The 20253-nt window shown below is 57.2% G+C and overlaps 2 protein-coding genes across 3 annotated transcripts in view; one reads left to right on the forward strand and one right to left on the reverse strand.

The window, feature by feature from the left end:
* The first annotated feature begins 7960 nt into the window (after nucleotides 1–7960).
* The window catches only part of OTOP2 (otopetrin 2), a 19096-nt gene continuing 6803 nt past the window's right edge, over nucleotides 7961–20253 (forward strand). Inside the window, exon 1 of the mRNA XM_010721641.3 lies at nucleotides 7961–8175. The gene's annotated coding sequence lies outside the window, so the exon portion shown is untranslated. The remainder of the gene's footprint in view (nucleotides 8176–20253) is intronic.
* On the reverse strand, nucleotides 8185–20247 carry USH1G (USH1 protein network component sans). Of its 2 annotated transcripts, none has more exons than XM_003211600.3 (2): nucleotides 18336–20247; nucleotides 8185–13588 (listed from the first exon to the last, which is right to left on the reverse strand). In XM_003211600.3, exons 1-2 carry the CDS (start codon nucleotides 18497–18499, stop codon nucleotides 12343–12345), a joined length of 1410 nt encoding a protein of 469 aa, XP_003211648.1. In that variant the 5' UTR covers nucleotides 18500–20247; the 3' UTR covers nucleotides 8185–12342. The 2 variants fall into 2 exon arrangements, with proteins under 2 accessions (XP_003211648.1, XP_031412226.1); XM_031556366.1 differs by having other exon boundaries at nucleotides 8185–17605; nucleotides 18336–18409.

The raw sequence follows: 20253 nt of genomic DNA on the forward strand, positions 1-20253 counted from the left end.
CTCCCGTGTCTCTCGGTCCCCAGCGCTGCCGCCGGGCTCCGCCGCTCCGGCTGGAGGACGAGGGGAAGGGCGAGGAGGAAAAAATAGCGAGAACGATCGTATAACCCCGAAGCCGAGGGGGGCGAGGAGGCGCAGCGCCGGCCCCGCACGCAGCTCTTCCCGGCGCCGCGGAGGTGCGGGAGGGAGGAGCGGGGCCGGCCGGGGAGGAGGCTGAATGCAGATGAGCAACCGCAGGAATCCGCCCGCTGCCCATCTCGGGGAGGGCCGGGGACGGGATAAAGGTGGGAAAGTGACGGAGAGGCGCGAGGGGATGCTGAACAGAAAGGAGCCGAGAGCCAGAAACGGCCCCAGAAAAGCCAGGCAGAGCATCTGGGACAGGGGATAGGGCTTCGTTTCCTCCGGAGCCCATCCCGGGGAGAGCATTCCTGGGAGAAAACCGGGGAACAGTGAGCTGCGGAGGAGAAAATGAACCGCACCACTGTGCCTCTACTGCGGCACCGACACCCACGGGTCCCTCCTCTTTTCTGTGCTGTTTCCACGAGTTTTGTAAGAACTTCCTCCCTTCCATCACTGCCTCCCAGAAATCACAGGGACTGAAAGCTCCTGGGACACGTGCACAGAGCCCCTGAGCCCTATGGAGAAGGGCTGTCAACCATCACTTCGTCTTCGGGGCACTGGAATTTATTCTTCATTTCTCCTCACCAAAAGCTGCACCGTCTCAACGAGAAGGCATTGATCCCCCCAGACCCCACAACGCCAACACCTGCTTTGCTGCACCCAATGCTGGGCTGCTGTGGCCCCAAACTGGGATGGGCTCTGGGCTCAGCCGACCCCTGCAGTGACCCACAGGGAGGTGAGCCTCACCCAGCACTGCACCACGTTCTGAGCCCCAGGGGATCCGTGTCACACCTGGAATAATTAAAAAAAAAGAAATACACACGCTGCAAAAGGGCAGAACCAAGAGCACACTGCAGAGCTGCTGGAAGAGAAAATCTAGCAGCTCTGCAGTGTGCTCTCTGCTCACTTTGTGAAAGTTTCCAGTCACTAAACGAAACTCAGCATCCAGAGCCCCAGCAAGCCTCAGTGGGCAACTGACCAACGCCCTCATCACTGGAGGAACAGAGCAGGAGTTTATCCCACTCGCAGCGTCACCACCAGAGGACGGTGGCAGCACAGTGAGAAGCTGCTCTGAGTGCTAGAGGGCGAAAGGTGAGCTGCGGCACAGCTAACCATTGCACAGCTGCAGCGTGGGGCAGCACGGATCCCGTGGCAATGTTGGAGGAGGAGGTGGGGATCACCATCAGGTCCGGGAGCAATGAGAGGCAACAGGTGAGGTCGGACTGTTTGCTGCAGGGATTTGGTGGGCACCAGCACTGATTGGCACCAACAAGTTAATGAATGACCTCAGGTACGCATGGGGCTCCCCAGCTCAGGATGAATGGCACGGCTCCCTTTGCTGCTCTCCCTCCTCCCCCTTCCCAGGAGCCAGGACAGCGTCTGACCTGAACAAAGGGAGATTTCCAGTTAAGGACTTGGAGTCTGCAGGCCTACATCTGCTTCCTCACTTCCCTGCAAAGATTTATTTTCAAAATGAACTTTTAAACCCTGGTTTACATCTTGCTTTCACTATGTACATCCAAGCCACACAACCTCACTGACCCCAGCAAGATTTTAGGGATGAAAGCAAAAGATAACATGCCCCCATTCCCACCACAGAAACAAACACCTCCAATTTTTCAGGAAAAAAATAAATAAATTAAATTAACACAGTAAAGACCCACAAATCCCCCAGCACACAGCAGGACAGCAGAGATCAGCGTAATCCCTGGCTGTGAAGCAACGAGCTGCCAGCTGCCATTGACCTCAGACAGCACATCACCAGCACAGGGTCCCACGAGCACAGGGACAGAGTCTTCTTCAGCCAAATGGGGCATTCACAGCCCCGGAGCAGTGAGTTTGTAGCAAAAACTGCAGCAATTGCACCCAAGGGACAAAAATCTTCATCTCTGTTCCACGTACCCCATCAGCACAGCTCAGCTTTCCCTGCAGTCCTTCCCTTTTTTAACACCTGGCGTTGGATGGGGTTTCCTCCCTACTTCGAAGTTGAATACACGTGGGCAATCAGCTTAATGAGGAATTAATTACCATTATCCCCTTCCCAGCAGGCAGAGACTGTGCACCATCATTTGTCTGGAGGCTTTTCCTGGTCCTCAAGGAGCAGACGCTCAGGGGTTGACCATCTCACTTCCAAACCTCCCCCCGAGACCCAGCCCGGGGCACGGAGCTCCACCAGCTTCGCCTCAGGGCCCCCAAAAACCACTCCACGCCCCCCCCGGCTCTGAACAGGGCTGGTGGGGGAGCAGAGCTGCGAACACCGTCTGGGCACCCCGAATCTTCCACCCACGGTGTGAAGAAATGTCCTTGGAGCTGCTTGAAAAGTCTCTGCGCAGGCACCAGAGGGAGTCACAGCCCCATTGTACGTCTGCAGGTGGTCACTTTGCCAAAACCCCGATGCAGGCGGCCCCAGAAAGGAGAGTGAGGCTGCCACCCCGTGCCCCCAGAGCATCTGTGGCTGCTCCGCGGCTGCCCTTGTGCCAGAGGACACCCGTGTTCCTTTGGTGGAAAGGACTGGGAAGGGGTTGGCCCGGGTCGTTCACTTGCCCTCGTGCTCCCAGCGCTGCCAGGACACGCTGAGGGCTGAGGCGCTGTGCTTTGCTTCAATAAAACCCCCCGCCGCCCCGGGCAGCCCAGCTGTCTGCCAACACGAGGCGCACACGGGCGCTGCAGCTGATGGAGGAATTCTTGTCAGCGCTCTGTCACTCTGGAAGTGGCTGCGTGCCATCACCATCGTGGTCCCCATGTCCCCCAGATCCAGCATGGGGACAATGGCAAGAACAAAACCCAACACAGCAGGGACAAAGCGGAGTGACCGGCAGCGGTGTGAGCCAATTGGTCATTGCACCAATTTGGTGGAAATCACCCAAACCCATCATCCCTTCCCAGCCCAAATAACTCCCAGGGACTCGATGTGCATTCACCACCTGCCCCTGTGGCCACCATTACCAAAACGCCGTGATACCTTACCTGGACCACCCTAATACCATTCCCAGACCATCCTATGCCATTCCCAGACTGTGTTTTCCGTTTTATATATTAGCTGTGAATAAAGAAGCTGTCATCCACCCCCTGCTCCATGCCAGCTTAATTTCAAAAGCCTGGCTGGAGGTGTCAACTAATCACAGACTTCCTCCACTTAGCAGCTCAGGGTGCAGGTGATCATTAGTTTGGGTGCCTCTGCTGCTGCCCCGACCGAAACTGCTTGCCCCCACCCCTCGGTCCCCGGTGTCATCGCATGGCAAGGTGTTACTCAACACAGGGCTCAGGGCAGGATCCGTCCCGCTCCATGAAGCTGTGCTGCCCAGCTCACAGCTGTGTCCATGAAAAGGGGGAAACCTGGGTCCACCACCCCAGCCCCATTTGGTTGCAGAGATTTGGGGCGAATCATGGGGAGGTGACCACTCATTTGGCAACACCAGAGACATCTGTGCTGCTGATCCCCAAATCTAAGCCTAGTTTTCACGCAAACTTGGCACTACCCGGCCCTGACCCTCCCAATCCCCAGGCTAATGGGATGGCCACACACACGTCCCCAAGGGCACTACGTGGCATGCAGCCACCCACGCGACACTTTTCCCACCTGCAGAGGCTGCCAGCTGTGTCTGGGAACAAGGGACACGTCCAGCCTGCTGGAACAGAGGGACATGGGCAAGGCACACCCTGCAAGACAGAGCTCCAAGTGTTGGATGGATGCACCCAAATACGATGCACTCTTGAGTCTGGGATGGCACAGCCAGCACCCGCATCAGGGACAGCCTGGTGCCACCCTACAAGGTTATTTCTCAAGGCCACAACAGGCCAGAAGGGACACAGTGTAGAACAGCGTCCTGCCTGGCACCCACTGCCTTTGTCCCCAGCAGTACCCGGATGTGTCCGGCTGCCCTGCTGTGTTTGCTGTGCCTCAGTAACACAGAGATAAGCCAAGGCCTGACCGGAATCTCTGCTTTGACTCCATCTCTGCTCTGGATGGGATCATGAGATCCACACAGATCTCTCACCGAAACCAGAAATAACTGCAACATGGAAATCTCCCCACTCGTTACATGGACACCCCAAACTCTCCTGGAGCCGCCCAGACGTGCAGCTATCAGTTGGACAAGGAGCCGCTTGGAGTTGTCTCTGCACCCGGGAGGGGCACCGGCGCTCGGCCACGGATCGGTGCCACCCTCAGGTGCACACAGTGCCTGGTGCCATAGCCGGGTGCCACCCGGCAGAGGGGAAGCAAGGGCATGCACGGCCGTGATGTAATCTTGCCCCGGAGGCCGTCCCTGGAAGGGAGCGAGCTGCCCGGCCGGGGTGGAAAGCCAAGGCGCTGTGTCATTCCTTCAGGCTGGAAATTTGGGTAGGAGCCAAAGGGCTGCCCAGATCACACCAGGCTCCGAGAATGTGTCCCAGCCTCGGCAGGTCTTGCGTGCCAGTACCTTAATTCCATCTTTCGGCCACTGAGGAAAGGCAACAGTCAAGGTAACAGGGCGGGGGAGAGGGGCTGCTGTCAACTCCCTGCTCTGCCCACTGACAGCCCTGGGGATGCATGCAGCCAACAGCCTGCAAGACTCGTCCGTCTCAGCAAAAGGAAGAATTTGGCTGAGCTGCTCCCAGCCCACCTTTCCATGGAGCAGCCCAGATTTTGAGGCAGGGACAGCCCACCAGAGCTGGCTGTGTTTAATGTGGGTGCTCAGATGCACTTTGCCAGCCATAGGGATAACTCACACACGGGCTGGTAGGGATTTCATCAGCATGGCCAGACCCATACAACCAGTTAGCTTGGAAAAACAGGGACAATTCTAATGACAGCTTTGGAGCAGTGGTGCTCTGGGTCCCAGCGCTCTGCAGGAACATCTGGCAGAGCCTGCAGGAAGCTGTGGGGCAGCCTCGGCTGCAGGCCCAGCCCTGTGCAGGGTGAAGGAGACATCCCAGCTCCCATGTTTTGTAGCTCCTAGGAATACATGAACACAGAACTGCTGAATTTTGCAACTAGGGTTGCAAAGCCGCTCATTCTCCCCAGCCCCAGTTCTCTAGCTTTCCCCCTAGAGCTGCTGCAGGCGAATGCAAGTTGCTGTGTGCTAATCCCAGCCTGAGGAACGGGGAGCCACCCTGACCCAGGCAGCACTGTTGCTGGATTACACCACTGGCTTCATCCAGAGCCGGCTGGGATCGGGGTCAGCTGCAGCTGCCATGCTCTGCGGGCTGCGGGAGGGCCAAGTGGGGCAAAGCAAAAGAGGGAGGAGGCCCAGGAAAAGAAATAGGGCTCAGAATAGAAACCAGGTTAGGGCTACACTGTGGGTGGCGGGAGCAGGTATTGCTGGCTGCCATGCCAGCCCTGGGGACCGCAACCTCCACACCAACCTCAACAGCGCAGCCAATGCGATGCCATGGGAGCACGGCCATGCAGCGGGCCTGAATGGTCTTCACCCTTGGGTTTTGAGAGTCTTCCAGCTGGAGGGCACAGGGGAAAAGGGCTGCAGGAACCCGTGCGCAAAAGGAGTGAAGGCTCGGCCCTGAACCAAGCCCGAGTGCTGGGGCAGCTGGATGGTGGAAAGAGAGAACTGAATAGCAGGGAAAAAAAAATCATCAGATGTTTTTTCCTCCTTTCTTCCTGAATGGGAGAAAGAACAATCAACAATGAGCCAAGCGACGCAGATAAGCCTGACCTCCCTCAGTGTGGCGAGCGTCACCGGGCTGGCACTGCCCCGAAGCACCGCGGCTCACACGGGGACATCGGCACAGGGAGCCTGCGGGCAGCCAGCGCCGCCCCACGCGCCACATCTGCCGGTAAGCACAGGAGCTGACCCACGGCCACGGCCCTGCTGGGCTGCAGCCAGCTGGAGCTGGACACGGGTATGGCACGGAGCTGATAGGGGCTTTACCGATAAAAGCTGGAGGCAGTTCTGGGAATGGCTCCGCTGCCCGCCCCCAGCCCTGTTCCTCAGCGCGATATTGCCTTCCGGCACGGCGTAGGTGATGTCCTTGGGAAGCAGGGCAATTTGCTGGGAGGGCAGTGACTAAGGGGTGAGTTCTGTTGGAAAAAGGGGTGAAGCTGAACTCTGTAGAGGTGATGGGAAGTGAATACGTAGACTCGGGCTGCTCAGGGAGTTGTGGCTTTCCTGAGCCATGGACCACTCCAGGGAAGCCAAGTGTGTCACCCAGGATCTATCCATCAGCTTCAAATCACGAGAAAACTGCTTCCATAAAATCCATAAAAGGATGAATGCTGCACATAATGCCAAACACCATCCCCATGACCTCTGTTTCTCCCAGACACCAGACTATCGGTGCCCCCACTTCATTCCGTGTTGCTCCATTCCCAGTAATTCAGGGGAAGGACAGCGTTAAAACGGTGCTTTCATTCAGCCCTCAGATCCAGGACCCACTCCCCTCCCCAGCAGCCCAAAGCCTCCCCGGAGGCACCCGCAGCACCCACATCACACACAGGTGAAACCAGTCCGTGCTGGGCACACGTCCCCAGTCATGGCACTGGTCCTGGCCAGGACAAGGCAGACTGCGCCCATCGTGCTCCTGCCCAGGGAGCCAAGTGAAGCCGTGGGCTGGGTGAGTAATGCCCTGGGCTGGCTGCCTCAAATACTTGGGGCTGATCTACTGCCTGCATGCCAGGAGGCGATGACTGCTGGCCAAGGTGTGGATGCCTTCCTGGAGCTGCGAGCGGGGCTCAGGGCCACATCCCAGCATCGTGCTCACGCTTCTGTGCCATCACTCATCCCCTTGCTCAAAGCAGAGCCTCCAGCCCCCAGCCAGGATCCTGCTGTCCCCCACATCTGCTACTCCCAGGAGTGGCTCTTGGGGACATGGATACCACCACACCTCCCACCAAAGCCACTCTTTGGTCATCCCACGCATCCCTCTGGGGATGGCCCTGGGTACGACTGAGCCCCAGGGGCTGCTCAGCCCTCGCAGGCTCTGCCCCAGAGCAGGAGCAGAGCTGTGGTCACACACACTGGCGCTGCTGCCGGTACCCTGCCTACACTGTGTAATCTCTTACATCAGAAGGCACCCGGCCAGCTCCTGCCTCCTGCCTGCGCCGGCACCGCAGCGGCTCCCAGGGCCCAGCACTCACAGTCCCACACCCTAAGGATCCCTAAATGCACCTCCACGGGGTGCGCATGGGACACCCAATCCCCACTGGGACAGGAAGGTGTCCTCCCTCTCAGGGCACACACACAGCCGCCATCCCTGGAGTCTTCTGAAAGCACAAAAGAAAAAAAAAGGATGTCTTAATTCAGTATTTAATTTCTTTTCTATTTTTAATTTAAGAAACTTTGGTATGGGCATACTGAGCTGGCATCTTCCTCAAGCGTGGAAACCCTGGGCCCCTGTATGCTTTCCAGACCCACACAGATGGGTTACGGGTGCTGGGGCAGCAGGGCAAAGGCATTCTGCATTGGGTAGGACACAGTGCCAAGAACAGCGCACATCCTCTCGCTTCCTCTTCCCAGCCACGAGCTATATGGAAAACCCCCGTTGAGATCTTTGCCTGGAGGTGCAGTGGGCAGTCAGTTCACAGCACGCAAAGGGGCCGTGCAGGACGCATGGAGCACACGCTCAGGATCCATGCGTGTGTTAGCATGAGCGGCTGAGCTCAGGGCATTGCTGCTGGACATGGGCTGTTGTCCCCCGGGCCTTTTGATCGTCTCTCGTGGGATGCAAAGCACTGCACGGTTTGCGCCCGACTCCCTTATGTAAGAGCGGTGGGGATCAGCCCTGGTTTGTAGGTCAGAAAATGGAGGTGCAGGGCAGGTAAGGGATTGGGCTGGGTCAGCCGGTGAGTCAGTGCCAAAGGAGGGACCGGTGCGGCGGAGGCTTTATTAGCAGCTGAGGGGTGGAGCGAGGCTCCCAGGCAGTGAAGGTACAGCCGAGGCGCAGCATCGGCCCATCGGGTCTCGCCCTCTCGCCTCGTGGCCCCACGTCCTCAAATCCCCGACCGTCGGCCATGCAGCCCCGCTGCCCCCAGTGCCACCCCTAAGGGCATCGGAGCTGCCCGCGCCTGCAGCCCCGCACCGCGACACGGCCGCAGCAGTGCCAGGACGCCGGGGATGGAGCAAGGTCAGTGAAACAGGTTTCTCCTCCTCCGTCCCTCGAGCACGGCGCTTTCATTCGCCCTTCCCTGCGCAGGTTGGGAGCTGTGGACTTGTTGACAGCGGCTCTCGTCAGCTCTGTTATTGAGCTGGGATGGGGCTGGACGTAGCGGCTCAGACAGTGAGCGGTCGCCTCGTGCGTGTCCCCATCTGGGTGTCTTTGCTGCGGCTCTTCAGATTTGTAAATCTTCCAGATTTGTAAAGATTCTTTGTGCTTGGAGACCCCCGCTGTGGGGAGGTGGGTTCTGGAGGACCAACCTCCATGCCACGGGGCTGGGCTGCAATAAGGCTGTGGGGCTGCCTGAGCTCTTGGTGCCAGGGCTGGGGACTGGGAGTGGGGCAAGGATTGGGGTCATCTGGAAAAGGCTGAACACAGTACTTAGGATAGGAGCCAGGATCCTTCCTCTGCCCCATTCAGGGTTTTTGCCCCACTCTCCTCTGCATTTCCCTCCTGCGCCTGCCACCCGTGTGCACCGGGATGGGGACACACATAGGCAGCATTCCCAAAATACAGCCTGAGCTGGCTGGGGCAGCACCCCACAGACACAGCGGGTTTGGCTGCAATGCGGCCAGGCCAGGCAAGCCCCAGTGAGACAAAGGGATGGAAGCAAAGGGGCGCTGAACCTGGCCCGACCCGTCCTTACACCTCCTCCAGGGCGCGGGTCCCTGAGCAGGGCAGGGGTCCCAGGGACTGCAGTGGGGGACAGGGAGAGCTGGGAGGTGATCTGCTCTTCCTGCTGGCACCAGGCAATGCATGCAAGTTGGAGCTTGGTGTGCTGCACTGGGGAAAATTGTTTCTAATTGCTGCTGAAGTACATCTTAAAATGTTAAAGAATTCCCTGCAACTCCCCACCAGCCTCGTATGCTTCTGCAGAAACAGCTGTGTGCCACCACCATGGGGACTGAGCAAAGGGATCACAACCACATCTCCACAGCTGCGGAGCAAACATGTGCTGCCATTACCACAGCAAAGCTGAAAGTCTCAGATCAGGCATGTGCTTACAGCTGGGTTCCCATGCTCTCCGCTGCAAGGCAGGAAGTTCAGGCTGCACCCACCTACGACCAGTGCTGTCAGCCCTGCTCTGGCCATGAGGTGAGGTGCTGGGATGCAGACATTGCTCTGCACCAGTGCTGTGCCCCCACTCCCCCAGGATGTTCCATGCCATTCCTCAGCGCTCCTCCAGAGCAATCTGGGAACAGCACTACTGGGGAGCTCACTCAGAGGGAGAACCCATGTTAGCATTTACAAACTGTGTGAAGCAGACCTAGAAAATAATTTACTGTGTTCATGCTCACAGGTGCATCCCCAGAACCTGCAGGGCCAAACACAGCCCCAGCAAGAGGGGTGGCATTTGGGGCCACATCCAGCCCTGTGCTCTGATGGGAGCAAAGCCGTGTGCAGAGGGTGCTCTGTGTTGACCCCCCCTCCATCCCGGCCGTCCCCTCCCGTCTGCACACCATGTTACTCAGCTGTCCAGCCAGGAAGTGAATTCCCAGCAGGATGGGCAGGAAATTGTTAAGCAAATGGTGTGCAATGGTGCACGCTGGCCTGGCAGGTCACTGACCCCAGGGCCGCCCTCTGCCTGGCACTGCTGTCGGTCACCGGCTCCTGGTGCGGAGCACAACACAGGGCTGTGGGCTGAGTGCTGCTGCTGCCCGGCCTGCAGGGGTCACCGCCAGCTGTGGGACCCACTTGGTGTCCCACGGCCTCTCCTGGCTTCCACTGTGGTACCTGGGAATTAGGGATGCTGCATCTTCTGCACCACTGGGGTAGGGAAACACATGCCCAAACACAGGGATTTGTCTTTGCTGATTCAGCATGGAGAGCAGCGCAAGGAGGGCTGGCGTTTAGGACTTAGGGCGTAAAGGGATTTGGATTCACGGTTCCTGGCTGGGTCTGGTCACCCCAGCGGTGGCTGGTGTTTGCTTGCAGGCAGCATGGGGCCAGGACAACCCGCCTGCTGCCTGGGTTTCTGTTTGGGAGGGTATGGAAGGGTGTTCTCCAGGGTGTGCCAGCCCTGGCCTCCACCCTGCTTTCACAAGAACCCACTCCAAAAGGAGCTTGTTGATCTTGGTCGCAGAGGAGATGCAGTTTGTAGCGGTGGGATTTACCTGCCAGGGCCTGGCTGTGCCGTGGGATGGGGGACAGCCACGTCCCCGCATCCCAGGGATGAGCAAAGCTCAGCTCCATCCCCAGCCTTGCGGGATGCAGCAACCCAGGGTGAGCCGCCTGCTGCAGGACGGGGGACATGGAGCATCCTGCCCTGCAGGGCTGTGGGAAATGACACAGTGGGAAATAGAGAAGCTACGGCCAAACACCACAGCAGAGCTCAGAGAGCATCCGTGTCAGCGCTCAGGTTTGGTCCGTCTCTGCAGTTGTGGAGGTGACCACGTTGGTCTCTGAGCACGGCAAACCCCGGGGCTTCCTGGGACCTGTCTGTCCCGCGGCTCTCGGCGGCACATCGCTCTTCAGCTCAGCCTTCCCAGCAGCTCTCTGGAGCAGAGCCAGGTCGGGAGAGCGGATCTTTGTGTTCCTACAGCCTGACAACAGCAGCCACTCCGCGCCTCCGCGGCGCGGCCCATCGCGCTTCCCGGGTCGGACCCAGCAGAGGGAGCTGCGGCACCGGGAGCTGCGGCACCGGGAGCTGAGCACCATGCGCCGGGATGCTCGGACCGGGCCCCACTGCACCCAGCTGTGATGCCCATAGGTGCTGCCCCCAGGCCTGGGAAGTTCTGGGTGAAATTCCAGGCTCAGCTCCTGTCCTGCAAGGACGGGACAGACACATTGTCCGTGTTGCAACAGGCAACAACCCAACAAAACAGCATCTTCATTTCAGATCATCACGCTTCCCACAGCACAGGTCAGTCTCACAGACACGCTGAGCTCCACTGGCAGAAAGCAGGGCTGGCAAGTCTCAAGCTGAACAGCCCCAAACCAGCGTAACCAAAACTTCCTTCCAAACCACAGCATCAAACAACGGACCGAAGCGACAGAGGACCAGGAGACACAGCTCCACAGCTCCCCGCTCCTCTACCCAGTGCCCCAAATCAACCACTTGCTCAAGAAGGAACAGATGTGATTGTTTATTTTGGGTCCCTTGGAAAATACCATCACACTGCTCCTTCCTTTCATGGCTTCATGTGCTCTCAGGCCCACACGCATTCCTCTGGTGAGCGAGAGGGGGTGGCAGCTGCCTGGTTCCATCCCAGCAGCCGTCCTCCATCGGGTACCGCTGGGAGCATCTCACGGATGGAGCAGAATGGGGGAGCAGGAGGGCAGGGCACAGGGGTGGACAGGGACGGCTGCAGCTTTCAGCTGCCCCAGGAAGAGAGTCTCTGGCTTGTGATTTCTGGCAACTTAGAACTGGGTTTGTTTCATTAAAAAAAAAAAAAAAAACAACCAGTAAAATGCTGCTGCTGCTATCTGCAAAAGGAAAGAGAAAAGCCTGTCAGCACCCTGCAGGTCCAAGACTGAGCTGTGCTGGAAGCCAGAAAAACGAGGAAGAAACACACAGATTTGTGAAGGATGGGAAGCAAAAGGAGCACAGTGGTTGGGGTGTCAGCAGACGTGGCAGCGGGGACACATGCTAGTAACTTCAGTTCACCTCAATGGCAAGCATGCAGGCCTTCAAACCAAGCCAAACAAACTCTGGAAAGGCCATAAAGTAACAGCTCCAACCCAGATAACGCAATCTCCAAAGATCTCTGAAGATCTGAAGCTCCTGGGGAAGGACTGCCAATGGCACTGGGCAGTGCGCTCAGCCGGCTCCCACCGGGAGCCATCATTACTTCTTTCAAAAGATGAAGAGTCAAGGCAAGCGTGAGTGTGGTTGGAAATCCTAGCTAGGGGACTCAGAAGAATCAGACCACAGAGCAGCCTGCATTCATAAAGGTTATGAAACAAAGCAAGGACTTCACATCCTGCCCAGCCACAAGGGCTGTTGAGTAATGAACTAATGCTATTGCCACCTCTCTGAACTCTCATCATTTCCACACAAGCAGGAATTTGCTCACACACAGAAGCACTGAGGTTACCTGGACTCCTGCTTTTCCAAGTGAGTTGAAAAGCAGACCTTACATTATCCAAATCTCCACCCGCCGAAAGGTTTAATCGCTCAGTGGCCCCATCTCCTACTTACAGTTCAGTGTCAACAATAACGTCTGGCCTCTCCAGAGTCTGCCGTCTCCTCTGGATGGCATCCACAATCTTTTTCCTGGGGCCCAGAGGGATGTTGATACTCTTCAGGTCATTGTCCGAACATAGCATGAGGGCCTCCAAGTCGATCTTTTCCTTCTTCAAGATAGAGATGAACTCAAACATGTGCAGGGAAGCCAGGAAGGTCTCCAGGGGGCTGGTGTCTGGCTCGTCGTCGTCGTCGAGGCCCAGCTCCACCTCGTCCCAGGGCAGCTCCTCCGCGTTCCTCTCCTGCAGGCTGTTGGCACTGCCAATGCTGTCGTTGAGACTTGGCGAGCGCTGCAGGCGGCCGCGCAGTTTGACACCTACCCCGTCCGCGCCGCCCTCCCCCAGCACGCCGGCGTCCTCGCGGCCGATCCCGAAGAGCCCGCTGCTGACGTAGTTGCGCCGGAACACCATGGTGCCCAACCCGGGGCGGTTGAACAAGGACTCGTGGCCAGAGTCGGTGCTGACTTCTGAGTGGGCCGAGTCCATGTGCAGGCCCGGGTCGCTTATGGCACGGGAGACGGTGTCCTCGTCAGTGAGGAACATGTCCCGGATATTCCGCCGAGTCCACTCCTTGGGGCTGGCGTACGTGCCCTGCTTCACAAACATGACGTCGTTCCCCAGCTGCAGGCCGGACAGGGACCGCACGCTTTTCCTCCCGTCCTCGTAGATTTTGAACGTCCCGTCCACCTGCTTCTTCTTCTCCAGCTTCTTTTGTATTTTCGTCTTTCCCTTGGCTGTGCCGTGGATGGTGGCTTGTGAGTATGGCAGAGAGGTCACCATGGACATGTGTTGGAACTTCTTGCTTAAGGTGCTACTCGAATAGCTGGAGAAGCTCATGGTGTCTGAATTATCCAACATTTCCTTTCTGTACCTTTTCTCCATCCTTTCGTGGTGCTTCTTCTGCAGCTTCACACAGTCCTTGATCCTCCGCTCGGCGTCCCGGAACGCCTTGTCCTTCAGCTTGCTCACCAGCTTGGGGTTGAGGCTGCTCTGCTTGGCAGCGATGGAGTCCAGGTAGCGTACGCACTCCATGTGCCCCTTCATGGCTGCCATGTCCAGCGGGGTGTGGTAGTCGTTGTCCAGGCACCAGATGTTGGCCCCAAAAGAGATGAGGAAGGAAAGGCAGTTCAGGTGGCCGTTGGCTGCCGCCAGGTGAAGAGGTGTGTTCCCCCAGATGTCGCATTTGTCTGGATCCCCCCTAGACAGCAAGGAAAAGAAGTGGTTAGCACGCTGCCTCGACTGACAGACTGCTGAGAGATGTCCTAAAGAATGAGATACTGAAGGCATGCAGGGCGAAGCAGATGAGAATCTTTTTCTCATCTCCCACAGCCTGGTTTTAAGTCTTTTGATGGGGCATGCGAGGCCATGGAATCATGTGCCTGGCAGACAGACGTACAGTAATTCCCATGACTTGAATTTAGCTCTCAGGACATTCATGTTCCTGTGTCAAACCAGTTTTTGAAGCAAGACAGGCCAGGTTCTGATTAGCCCAGAACTGAGATGAAAGGCTGATTCCAGCTCAGAGTTTCCAACCTCAAACATACCACTAGGAGTTATTCAGATGCCATCTTCAAATCTTCATTCAGATTGCACAGAGACATCCCAAAATGCTCCTCCACACACCGCAACTTAAATGGGACTCCACGTCATCCCACCACAGTAGGAACGCCACCACAAAAGGGCCACCACATCCTCAGCACAGGCTCCGAACGCCGCGCTGCACCTTTGCACCTCTTTGCTATCCGTGCCAGGGGAACCTAGAGCAGCAGAGGGCACGACTTCAGGAGGGGACGAGGGCAAGGCTGTGGCACCGCCTTGAGGTTGGGGTTCTGAGGGGGTTGCCGTACCACACATGGTTTCGATTGCACGTTGGTATGAGCACATCCTAAGAATCCAGTTTCAGAGAAAGTGCAGATAAAGTTTCTGCACTCCTCAAGAGTTGGACACGTGATTAATGCCATGAATGTCTCTTCCCACATCGTGCCCTGTCCCAGCTGTGCTGCTGGGGCACAACTTGCCCACACCTCCTGCCTCCCTTGATGGGACAAACACAAATGACTTGGGAGACTTTCATCCTTCTGCCCTTCCCCTGTATCTATGATCAGCTGAAATGAGAGATGGCTCATACCACTGCTGGCACCAGCTTTCACTCGAGCGTGTGTGCTAACGATATGCAGCCAGCAGTATCTGTCAACAGAGCAGCCTCCTTCACGAGCATGGATAAGGCAAAGCTTTCTATGAAGGCTGCATGGCTCCATGCAGCTCCTGCCCCACTCCCCTCCGCCCTTCCCCACGGGCTCCGCAGGAACCCAGCATTGTCCCTTCACCACGAGGTCCCCGTTAAGCAGCAGCTGGTCAAAAGGCTCAGAACTGTGTAAGGGAACTGAGCCCCACAAACCCTACAGGATTTATGTATTCAGAGCTTTAGACATCTCTCAAAGAAGCAGAAAAAGGCTGCAAAGATGAGGGGGCTGAGAGGAGGAGGATGGGGAGGCTGTGGGGCTGAGGGAGCCATCAAGGCACCAGGAGAGGTCCTGCAGCAACACCGAGCTCCCAGGAGCGGTAACTCCCCAGTCCTCCCTCCCACCCCTGTAGTGACATGTCCAGGCTGGGAAATTCATGGGCAGGATAAATATTTGATGATTTGCAAGAGAGGAGTAAATTATTGATGTGGCTGGATTAAAGAGCCAGCGAAACTGGAACTGCTGGGGATGGTGGTGGGGTCCAAGGGCACGAGAGGGGCCGGGCACGTATGGGGATCTGTGATTCGGATGGGCACTCGGCAGTGGGCTCAGATGGATCAGCTTTGATGCCCAAGGCAAGCTGCATGGATGCTTCACCATGATGTACCTCTCACGTCCGCCTGGTGGCAAAGAGCAAAGCCAGAAAGCTCCTGGGGGATTCACATCTGAAGGTTTACTTTGCTCATCCTTTCATTGCCTCTGAGAATAAACGAGGGGAAAGAGCACCAAACCCAGCTTTCTCTGGACATTTCCACTGGCTAGAAGCAAAACTTATAGTGCAGAATTATATCCTTAGGTCCCTTTGTCCCATGCATGTCTGCCAGAGGCACTAAAAACAAGGAAGGAGCAATGCTGACTCGCAAAGTAGACGTGTTTGATCTGGATAATGACGAGCCCTTCCCCCGGTGGGAGCCCATCTGCCCAAAACTTCCCCTCCAGGGCACTGCGCATCGGCAGATGCTGACTGCAGGGTCCACTAAGCGGGAACACATTTTAATAACAGGTGTGAAGCACAGTGCTTCTCAGCTTCAAAGTGTTTTTGAGTGCTGAGTCAACTCCCATAATCATCACTATTAAAAAAGCTGTTAATTGAGCTCCTTGGGTGGATGTGTGCATCTCCTGAGTCACCGCGTTCTCCCCATGACACGCACGCTCACTCCCTTCCTGCCGGTTTTCCCCTTCCACTTCTCCCCTGGGACCCCAATTAGCTCGGGATCTGGCACTTACACACGTCCTCCCCTGGCCACATGTGCAGAGTTCCTCCATAGCAAGGGGCTGGCTCATGGCACACTCAGGTGTGGGAAGGAGTGGGGCCTCTGACTGGGATGCAGAGCAACCCTGGGTTCTGCAAGGCACGTGTCGGTGTTTTGTAGGGAGAGCAGAAAATCATTCGCGGCTTGAGGAAAAACCAACCAGCTTCAGGGCGATGACGTAAGGAAAGCTTAGAAACAAGCAGAAAAATGAGCGTGGGACCCAGCACGGAGCCTGAGGTGCTGCACTGTAAGCTTCGCTGAGTCAGGGATTCAGCTTTTGTCCAGTTCAGGTTCCACACAACCCAGCACCAGATGCTCCACGTGGGGTTCAGCTCAGGGCTGTGTGCGGCGCTGATCGCGCTCCATCCACTCCTGTGCTCACCCCAGGCTGCACCCCTGAGCCCCCGCTGCCACGGCCACAACGCACAGCGCTGCCTGTGGATCTGTACAGCAGAAGGAAGAACCCACAGCTCTGTGGGCTCCCCCAAGCCAAGGAGGTGCTGCCGGCAGAGCCCCTCAGCTCCTGGAGATCTGGAGCTGGACTGACGCCCATCACTGCCGCAGCAGTGCATAACAGACCGTGCTGAAGAATGACGGCCTCTGAAAATCTGCAGCACTAAATGCCAGCCAGCCTCTTTTCCCATCCATTGTGTTAATTGAGGTTTTTTTCCTTCGCTGGAGCCCAGCCGGGAGGAACAAAAAGGCTTTTTGTGTCGCTAACAAGAAGGATGAGCGCTGCTGTCCCCTCTGCCCAGCCCCTCCAGCAGTGACACTGAGGCAACGGTCCACCGCAGCATCTCTCCACCGCCCAGCACTGGTTTGGGGCATTGGGCACTCTCAAGTGCCCCCAAAATCCCAAATCTCCCTTTGCTCAGCACCATTTCCCCTCCCCAGCACCCCGGGCTGGGAGTTTTTCTGTTCTTCAGCACGGGATGGAGGGGTGAGGAGGTTTTGCTGCTCTGTGCGTAGTGCTGGGCATGCAGAGAAGGATGCCTGCTTTGCCCTGCCATCCATCACCTAAAGGGCACCATCCCTCCGCTGTGCTATTTTCCCTGTCAGCAGCAAATGTATATTAGACCATTAATTAAACAGCAGCCAAGCTGCACTCAGACACATCCAGCAGGATTCAATTTAATGTGAATTTATAAAAGAGGCTCCCGTGCAGAACTGTAAGCCTTGAGTTTGGTGGAGGGCACTGATATGTGGGTCAGCACCAAGCAGGCTTTGGACCCATCCTCCAGCAAGGCTCCTGGCTGTCAGAGCATCTTCAGAATCCTTTCCAGCAGCAGTATGTGCCCAGCCTAGAGGTAGCCCAGGGCATCCCCTGCTGGGTTCTGTGCTCAGAGCACGGCATTGCCCTCTCCCCAATGGACATTCCATCCTGAGCTTTCCTCTGTTGCGACGGGTACCAAAGGACTTCTCAAAATGGATGTGCACAGCCCTTCTGGCTCCGAATTCAAAGAGAAAATGCTTTATAATGGAAGGGCTGTAGAGTGTGATAGAGCTCTGCCTGTGAACGCAGCCCTTGGGCCGAAGTGGACCAAAGCATCAGGAGATGCTGAGCCCAAAACAGGAACAGCGGAGATGTGGCTGATCACATACAAGAGAGCAAACAGCCCAGCGTGGGTGCAAGCAGAGAAGTGCCATCCTGGGAGCTGACGGATGCCTTCAGATGAGATGTTCAGCAAAGCTATGCAGAATGAATACTGACATGTGCTCCTGGAGGAGGTGAGGGGAGAAAAGTGAGGGAGAACAGGGGAAAACAGGAAGGAATCTATCTATTCTATGAATCGGGTGCAGCACACCTTGTTGTAGCACAGCCCTTGCGCAGCTTCACCCCTGCACCAAAGCACAAAGCCCTTCTGGAACCAAGTCCCTCCCTTCGTGCATCCAACCAGCAACCCTCAGAGTTGGCAGCCCCAGCAACCCTGCCCCTGGGTCATCTGCTCCTCGGTTTCCTGAGCTCCAGGTGCAAAGCAGGCTGCTGGTGGGGCGCATCCCAACCACGCTTTGGGTAGGACAGGCAAGCATCACCCGCTGCCAGCTGGCACAGCACACGTCCCTCTTCCATGTGAGCATTTTGTGGGTCAGAAGTAGTACTCGTTGCCTCTGTCCCCTCAATTCAGAAGGGCTGGCTTTGTGGCAGTGACCCAAGGTGCCAATGTTTTGGCTCTGCCTGTCCTTATAGGACCTGACTCAGGGCTCCCACAGGGGAACACAGCCCTACCTGGGAGTTACAGAGCGAAGGGCTGGTTATAGGGCCAGAGAAGCTGGGAAAACCCAGAGGGAGCGTAGAAGAACAGCAAGGAGAGAAGGACGACAAGTAGGGAACAGGAATGAAGGTGATACGGACAGCAACCATCACTTTGTAGGACAACTGCACAGGGAAGGGGAAAGCCGTGGATCGCACTGCTCTGCCGCAGGGAACCGCGCACCCTCCAGCACTCACCCTCTGCTGACAATGAGGCGCAGGGCGTCCAGGTTGCCATGGTAGGCGGCCCACAGGGTGGGGGTCATGCCATCCTCATCCGGCGAGTTCAGGTCCTTCTTGGTGGCTTCCTTCAGCAGGTCCAGGTAGCCGTCCCGGGCCGCTCGGTGGTATTGGTCATTCATGGTGTGCAGCGATTCCCGGGCGAGCACATGGGTGCACAGGGGGCTCAGGGAGTGGGCATGGGGAAGGGGAGCTGCCAGAAGGGCCCCGTCACCTCGTGCAGCTCTGCCCTTAGCAGGACACCTGAGAAGCGCAGGCAGGGAGGCAGGGACTCCTTCCAACCCAGCCACGCTCTCTAGGGCTTCCCCTGGGTCCTAAACACCCCCCGGCACCTCCGCCGGCTCTGCAGCACAGTGGAAGCTTCAATTAAGCAGCATTGCTGCACCAGGCTCAGCCAAGTGCTGTGGATGTGGGGTCATCCTGAGACAGCCTGCCAGGTCTGAACGTCTCCTAACAGAGCAGGCAGAAGGTGTCACGGGATGAATCCTGCCTGACGCCCCACGCACCTGACCTCAACACGGTCAGCAGGGGCTGATGAAGCAGCAGTGAGGGCTCAGCCCCATCACAGCAGGGACACGGAGGGACCCCACGACCACATCTGCTTGTGTCTGAGTACCTCTGCCACGACATGTTGGAGGGGCAACATGAGTCCTCCAACACCTTTCATGCTGACACCAAATTTCTGCGGGGAGCTGCTCAGTGCCTGGGAATCTGCTCTCACAGGATTCCCAGGCCCGAGGCACCCTCTGCTGTTAGGAGGTGCCAAGATGAGCCCGGATGTTGCCCAAGGCACGTGGCTGTGGCAGCACATTGTATCACCCAGTGAATCCTAACCCCTGGGCCACACCATCAGGGAGGAGGAATTTCCTGCTCCTCTCCATGCTGAGCCCCAGCAGTGCCCTGTGGCAGCAGGGTTCTCTGCCGGCCTCGTGCCCGGCTCCAGGGGTGGCACGGGATGGGCTGGGAGCGGGGTGAGAAAGGGAGGGCAGCCCAGATCAGCACCAGGTGCAGTGATTGAGCCTGGGGTGATGGCGCTGAGTCCCCCCGCAGGTCCTCTACGGCTCGGCCATCCGTCATGGATGCACCGCACGCAGAGCTATTTGCTGCCGGGATCCTTCAGGTGAAAAGCAGTCTAGTAATGCCTGCAATTCATTACTGAGGTTATTTAATGATTCCTGGACTATTACTCGCTACGCTTGCTATTACCATGCTCTGTGGTGGCTCCCACGGGAGACCGAGAGTGTTGCCCAAGGCAGGAAACGCTCCTTCCTCTGTTTCCGCTGTCAGCGCAGCTCCTTGCACACTGCACTTCCCTGGAGGCATTCAAGGCCAGGATGGACGTGGCTCTGGGCACCCTGACCTGGTGGTTGGTGACCCTGCCCATGGCAGCGGGGTTGGAACGAGATGATCATTGTGGTCCTTTTCAACCATTCTCTGATTCTGTGCACAGTCCGCAGTGCCCACATGCTGTGCGGAGGCTCCGGACAAGGCGAGCACAGTGTGTACGGAGAGCTGTGCCAGCCCTTCTTGCTCCCTGTCCTCTTCTGGGCAGCCCAGCTGCAAGTGCTCCAATGGTCCCAGCTGCTGACTGCCAGCCAGGGTCTTCTTGCCATGAGGCAGTGCATCTCATAAGCAGCTGCTTAGAATCGAGTCCCCAAATAAAACCAGCGGGGATCAGTAGAAAGCAGCTGAAAAGTCATCTGTGTTTTAACGGACTTTCCAGCAGGCCCCGTACTCTTCCATCTTTGCTTACAGAAGTTTCCCACTTACTGTGAACGTGTCGGCCACGCGAGCAAAAGGAACGCAGCAGCGGGTCCGCCTCCACGGACCGATTTCAGGCGGTCCTACGCGGAGCCAGGAGTCGGAGCTCACCGCC

The sequence above is a fragment of the Meleagris gallopavo genome, chromosome 20 (assembly GCF_000146605.3).
Source record: "Meleagris gallopavo isolate NT-WF06-2002-E0010 breed Aviagen turkey brand Nicholas breeding stock chromosome 20, Turkey_5.1, whole genome shotgun sequence".
Taxonomy (NCBI): Eukaryota; Metazoa; Chordata; class Aves; order Galliformes; family Phasianidae; genus Meleagris; species Meleagris gallopavo.